The following is a 7,091-nucleotide window of genomic DNA, read 5'->3' as shown; positions in this document are numbered from 1 at the left end:
TCGAAACTCTAATAATAGGTAATATGCTGAATCAAGTATTAAAGTATATACATTAGCGAAGCATACGTTAAGATAATTACACGTCGGTCATATAAATTCATTTTTAAAAAATTTTAATCCGTGAATCCTTGGGTTTCCTGAAATATCGGTACGTACCTGAGATAGGTCGTCAAGAAGGGAGCCCGGTGTTTTCTTCGTAACGTATTTATTTGAACCCTACGCAACTACAAAAGGATCGTACCCTATGTAGGACGTAAGGGAGGTATACGCTCCCTTCTCACTTCCATATCCATGTGGTCATCCCTACTTTTGCATTTGGAGCATTATTCCAAGCCAACTTTCAAGAGCGCGCCAAGGAATCGAACGAAACGTTGATCCGGGCCCAAATCGCTATATGTCTACGATCACGAAAACTTCGGGACGATCCGATTGAGGACGATCGAGTATTTGCATCGCCGAATATGTAATTGCTTTCACTTCGGCGCCTTGCGTATGTGCGCCGATCGTAAATACCTCCCCAATTGCTGTCGCGCTGATCTTGAAGTTCTCGCGATCGAAGTTAGTGATCTTGACTTTCTGACAACACAAAGCGTTACTGTTCATACAAGAGATCGAAATTACCAAAGACGTTCGAGTTTGGCGGGTGGAATGTGCTTTATTTCAAAATTTAGGTTCTCGACAGTATAAAATGAATCGGAACGTGGGCGAAACATGTGTCTCGTACAACTATTGACCAAAGAAACTTTACGTTCGGGAAGAAGTCGTGCGAGCAACGGTTCGTTAAACGCTTCTGTATTTAAATATACCTTTGCAACGATATACGGCTCGGCGCTAAACAAAAATAACAACTCGTCGAGGAAATGGAAAAGAAGGCTTTCCATGTCGTGTCCCTCGGCGTCCACGTTATGTACTTCTACCATTCGAACTCGGTCTAAATCCGTCATATACCCAAACATGGCCATTGCACATTGTTCAAAAGCTTCTTCCAGAGTATCGCCCCACGCGTGTAACCTACGATGCACAGTGACCGTTAAAATATATATGAATATCATCGAAACGTATCACCCAAATTCGTTTAATCTTTTCGTCGATAGGAACGATTCGGTCGTTTCGCTTTACGTTTCAGGTTATCCGCACGGTAACCTCCAAAACGTACATACATGCCTTCGTTGCAAAGAATCTACGAACTTTATACTTACTGTACGTCGGCCGTGTGATCCAGATCTGTAAAAAGAAACGTTTATAACCGATTAATTTAATTTACTTTGTAAAACGAGTCGTAAAAATGTTATCGGAGCCGTTACGATCACACGTGTAGAAAAATGGAGGCCGGCACAGAGGCACGTCGGCTACCGTAAATTTTATTCTAATTCGATTCAAGTGTTCTCTTTGCGAATTCGGTGCGTTGGAGTACGCACGATACGATATGGTTACTTACATTCGTATTTAATTGGAGGTAACACAAAATCTTCGTCGGTCAGAGCGTCCATGATTGCGCACAGCTGATTTCACGTACGTGAATAACCGATCAGCTGATTCTCTGAAGGTTTAATCAATGGTGGTCTGGATTGACGTGCACCGGAGTTGTACTACGTAGATGGCGTTACGTAGTAGGGTGGTTTGAAACTCGTGTACCGATCGGGAAGAGTCGGTAAATACAAATTCTATAAAAAAAAAAATGAAATTAGAAAGTGAAATGAAACTACTTACTGCAGCAAGTCGTTGCATTACAGACAAGGTATACGAGTAGACCTTTCACCCAATGTATTTTTTCGGCCCATTACCATTTTCATGTCACTCGCAACGTTACCAACAAATTTAGAAATGAACACAAGAGGAAGTGAGATAGATAATGAAATAACAGAAATTTTATTGTTTTCTAACGGAATGTTTATATCTAAATCTTATATACACGCATGAAATTTTGGGGAATCATTTCTGGCCACACGTTACATTTTCGGTAAAGAATTTTTTCCTTGAAAATGCGTAGGATTTCGGAGGTATGTCTATTCACAAAAAATGATTGTAATTGACCCCTGTAATTAAACGTAATTTTTCCAGAACGATTTGAAAAAATTTTTTTTCCCCGAAAAATTTCAGCACCTCAGGTCGGTATGGCAGTTAGATTGGGCTACTATAGTCCATAAAGTGTACAGTCTACTCGTATACCTCGTCTGTGGTTGCACTTGCATCGCTCCCTACCGAATGCAGGTCACTGGAGTGTTTACAAATCGCTATGCAAGAGTACGCGCCAACGAACACAGATTTCGAACTTGTGTCATTTACGCGCATTAACTTTCCTGATAGCAGCAATCACCGTCCAGTGAGCGGTGAACCGCATAAGCTGCCTGCAAATGCTAATCGAGAGACCTACATATTTTTCTTCTGAACGAGCACGAGATGCAAAGCTACTTGTGTTTCAAAAAAACAGAAACTCAGACTGGAAAATGAGGCCTGTTACGACTAAACGTTTTATAGAATTCTCGTCTTTGGCGTAACGTATTACGAAATATTTGCAGGCTCTTGAGGAATCTGAAATACATAATTATTTGCTCTGGAGACAGTGGAACAGTTTTAACAATCTTTCAGAAAATCAACCGACTCGCGGGCTGACGTTAAGCATATCCGAAAAATCTAAAAATTGTTGTTACGCGGGAGCAACAACCGACAACCCGTTCACCGACTTTACTACCGCACGTATGCCCGGTGATAGCATTCAGTTCACTTTTAGTTTCGTCCAGTAACGCGCGTACAAAATATTTTATCGTTTGAACGGCGTAAATGCGTTCGAATGCACAGACGCATCGTCGTGCTTAAAACTTACAGGACCCTCTCGTTTGAAAAGAAGAATTATGTCTGTACGTCCAATGGAGTCTAGTAGATAGATTCACGAAGGCTCCTGAGCAGCGATCGTCGAGCTTGAGTCCTTTGTGCGACGATTAACTGTGTCGATCGACTAAACGAGTGAGAGTCGTACCGATCTAGCATGTATGTAGTACAGTTTCGTTGTCCGTTTTTCTTTGTCAGCCGCGTCTTGATGAAAACTAGTTTCTCGTATCGATGCGATGTGATCCAAGGGCGTCCAGTTCGACGCTTGTAATCCCTGTTACATAAAACTGCGTAGACGGTACCGTAGGAGATTTGTTAGGCATCCCGTCATCTGTTTACAGTATCGTTTTCAACGCTAACGGGTCGTCGCGGATACTCGCAAGGTCATCAGGGTCACAGATGCTTGCGTGATTCACGTGCAATCAGGAAGCCACAAGTAGTGGTTCTGTTTTCGGTCGGTTGCCTTCCGCCACTTTTCGTTTACCCTCAACCTAATGATTATTCTGGTCAACGAAGACTTGATTTCAGCGAATAAAACGAATCCAGAGGTTTTGACATTTGGCAGAGATGTTTATCGAGCCGTAAAATGCCTCGTAGGATCGGGACTGAGGAATCGCCGGCATCTTGAAAAGATGAGAAAGTTAGCTATCGTCGAAATCGAAGGGTGTTAACATTCTTTACGTCAATGATCTATTCTATTAAAGTTTCGATAAATCTTTCCTATCGTTGCCTGCAATGTCGAAAACATCGTTTACGTCATCTCCGGAAGCATATTTTCGAGATTTAAACAACCCTCTAGTTGTAAATACACCAAACTCGTTTCCATATTAGCCAATATATACTTGTTTCCGTGATTACTGTTTTGAATCAGAGTTTAATAACCTACAATACAAATTTTTTAATACCACGTCTCGGGTTCCCTCGCGTCTAATTATTCGGCGACGGTTACCTGGAAATTATATCGTTGCATTCGCACTGGCAATGAAAATTTTGAAATAACGACGTGTAAAGAAATCTAATAATACTAATAATATCCTGAAAATAGATTTAATATCGATAATAGGTAACTTTTCTATAGAATCTGCGTTTCTATCCTATTCCTCGATAACTGAATTAGAGGCCCACCCTCGTCTCGATCAGTTACGCGGTAATACTCGTTTCGTCCTGTTCGTCCCATACGAGGAGACAAAGAAATGGAAATTTCGGACCCGAAAACGCTTAGGTGGGTCCGTTTTGAGATTGGAGGGCAGGTTTTCGGTTCCCGGGTTGGGGCTCGGCCGGGTCCGGTCGTCGGCGGAACGAGCTACCGCGAGAAAAATAATGTTACAAAAGTGGTAGAAGGTAAACAAGCGTGGAAATTATTCCGATAGCAGTTCTGCGAACATCTAGACGAGCGGGCACAGGGAGGTAAACCCGGGAACGAGGATAGAGCGGTGCATAAGCGAGCGCACCAAGCCCGAGATGCCGATGCAGTGACAGAAAAGTCGAGGCGGGATCCGTAGGTCGGTTATGGCAAAGCCTAACAAAAGAAGAGCGCGTAACGCGTTCCCCGGAATTCGCTCCTGGCCGAGTTTTAGCCTAATGCCACCTGGTGCAGCGTGCTGATTCTCGCCTCTCACGTGTTGGCGCGCATTAATGACATGCAATTTTGCAACGTAGCTTTGCCAGGAGTCCTTGGCGCTGGAAACTATATAAACGGACCGCTTATAATTGGCGAGGCTAGCTGGAAGATTTTTAACCGAGCAGGATGTCGTGCCGTACCGTAGCTGTGATCTGTGTTGCTCTCTGTGGTGTTGCCCTGGTCACCGGGGATTATCAGCTTCGTAAGTTCCAAAAAGTTGACCCTTTGACCCTCGCGTCTTCGTCGTTCGGTCGCAACCGACCAGCCAGGGTTGCTATTTTTTGTTCTCGCAGGACGAATCTTCCAGTCGTTGGACATAGGGTAATTACTGCGCCAGTAAGCTTCAGTTATGCTTTAATATCTTTCGATTTATCATTAAGAAATCAGCTATCGTTTCGTTGACTCTTGCGTGATAAGTTAATAGACGCTTTGGTTGTCTGTGAGTTGCCAAATTTGGGACTTTGAACCGTCTCCCTCCTCTCGACTATCAGACATTGCGATTCGGTTCGACAATCGTTCGTTCGTGGAAACGAATTCGTTTAGATGCGAATTTGGCGTTTCGTGGTAACAGACAGAACGTTGCAAGGAGTTTAAGAGTTTTTGTTGTTGGTTCTAACGAACCAGCGAGTTAGAAAGTCCGGCGTGGGACGCGTGAGCGCGAAGGTAGCTCGAATTTTAGCGAGATCTGTTAATCGCCGTTCGCTGGACGCTGAATATGTTCTCGTCGACAACGGGGTACGTTCTTCCATCGCTAGGAATGATCCGTTGGCCCCGTTTCTGAATAAATTTTCCTACGCGTTGCAGGGAGTGTTGTGCTAAGTAACCTATGCACGTTTTCTTTTTCTTGTTTAGCTGCGAGCGTGAAAACATGCAAGAAGGACTCCGAAGACTTTTCATCGTGCTTGAGACTTGCCATTCAGGAAGCATGGCCCACGATTGTCCAAGGTATGTCATTGTTTAAGTATCTTATCCCGCGATGCATTAATCGGCGCAAACGCGTCGTATTAGAAATTATCTTTCGGCTTCTCTTCGAAAGCAACAACGTTTTGGAACAAGCTTAAATAAATATTTCTCTGTACATCGAAACAGGTCTGCCCGATTTCGACTTGCCACCCTTGGATCCTTACTTCACCGAGACGTACGATACCAATTATGAGAATGGTCAATTGCGTGGACTGTTGAGTGCCAAGAACGTCCGAACCTACGGTCTTGCCAAGGCTCGTTTCCTGTCCGTCAAACCGGAAATTGTCGATGATTTCTTCCGCTTGGAAATTGATCTCGATTTACCAAAGATTTTTATCGATGGCGATTACAAAGCTGAGGGATCTCTAGGTTCTTTCAAAGTGGGCGGCGAAGGTACACAATTTTATCGCTCATTCTGAAATAGATTCAATTCCACGAGTAACACGATTTTTATTTCTGTTCGACAGGAGTCTTCAACATCAGCATGGAGGACGTGAAATGCACGTGGGACATTTCAGGACACGTAGCCGACGATAGATGGAAAGTCGAACACTTTATATTGACGCCTGTAATTGGAACCATGAAAATCTGGTTCAGCGATCTTTTCAACGGAAACGAGGAAATGAGTAAGCAGATCGATACAGTACATTTTTAAAATCGTTACTCGACGATGTACGATCCTCTCGTAAGACGAACCGATAGGTTACAATTGGCCAAATTAAAAACAAATTAGATTACAGGCTCGATTACTTTGGTTTTTTATAATAAAAGACTGCGATGGGATGCAAGCAGGAAGAATAGACGAACGATGTCACTTTGACATCCTATCGTTGCATAATATTATGTCGTTGCGAATGCATAGAGTTTATAGCGTTTCGAGAAAACGCACAATGCTTAATTAGCATGGAATTGATATATACTCTTCTGTTATTTGCTCATCGTCATACCGTTGCCTTTGTAACATCATTCATTTCTCCGATTGTAATACTGTCAGGCTATTACGTGATTTCTTACTTAATACGATGCTGTTATTGTTGAATTTTACGTTATCAGACACATTAACAAGCGTTTTTTTTTTATTATTACGCTATCGTTGAGTAACAGGACTTTGTCCACGACTTGCCTTATTATCGCGGCTCGATTCACGACGATTATGGTCTTCCTGTGTATTACGTACCCGCTTATTTAATCTTATTTATTTAAATAATGGGCTGTGAAAGTAACGGAGCTGAAATTATTTCCAGACCGTGCCGCCATGCTTTTCGTCAACGAATATTGGCCAGTGGTGTACCGTGGCATGCTACCAAAAATGATAGAAGCGTGGGACGTGTATCTCACCGAAGTTGTAAATCGTTTCTTCTCCAAGATATCGTTCTCGACGGTCTTCCCATGAGATACACTAAACCTATAGCAAATAATTAGAAGCGAATCGAAGAAGGGACGGATGAAAGATGGAGCTGGAGCAAACGGAACCGATGGATATGCTTAAGATTTTATAACGTGAGCGATACCAGCGATGCTCGAAAGTACCGATTTTTGCATTTAAACGATGTGGTTATCGAGAAAATTGTAACAAACAGAGCTGAAAAGCAATGCTTGCTGTTATCGAATGAAATCAGTCAGTGGATGTAAATAAACCAATACCAAATATTAATTTGTTACGATCGATTACCGATAT

The 7,091-nt window shown here is 42.7% G+C and overlaps 2 protein-coding genes across 2 annotated transcripts; one reads left to right on the top strand and one right to left on the bottom strand.

The window, feature by feature from the left end:
* Positions 1-108: 108 nt before the first annotated feature.
* Archease (protein archease) lies at positions 109-3,419 on the bottom strand. Its single transcript, XM_076764810.1, has 5 exons — positions 2,825-3,419; positions 1,439-1,664; positions 1,200-1,224; positions 807-1,011; positions 109-576 (listed from the first exon to the last, which is right to left on the bottom strand). Exons 2-5 carry the CDS (start codon positions 1,488-1,490, stop codon positions 391-393), a joined length of 468 nt encoding a protein of 155 aa, XP_076620925.1. The 5' UTR covers positions 1,491-1,664; positions 2,825-3,419; the 3' UTR covers positions 109-390.
* Positions 3,420-4,521: 1,102 nt separating this feature from the next.
* On the top strand, positions 4,522-7,067 carry LOC143341681 (circadian clock-controlled protein daywake). The gene is made up of 5 exons (XM_076764702.1): positions 4,522-4,652; positions 5,303-5,395; positions 5,540-5,806; positions 5,881-6,039; positions 6,658-7,067. Exons 1-5 carry the CDS (start codon positions 4,577-4,579, stop codon positions 6,804-6,806), a joined length of 744 nt encoding a protein of 247 aa, XP_076620817.1. The 5' UTR covers positions 4,522-4,576; the 3' UTR covers positions 6,807-7,067.
* The last annotated feature ends 24 nt before the right edge of the window (positions 7,068-7,091 follow it).

The sequence above is a fragment of the Colletes latitarsis genome, chromosome 5, assembly GCF_051014445.1.
Source record: "Colletes latitarsis isolate SP2378_abdomen chromosome 5, iyColLati1, whole genome shotgun sequence".
In the NCBI taxonomy this organism is placed as follows: domain Eukaryota; kingdom Metazoa; phylum Arthropoda; class Insecta; order Hymenoptera; family Colletidae; genus Colletes; species Colletes latitarsis.
This window is presented reverse-complemented; position numbering and strand designations above follow the sequence as displayed.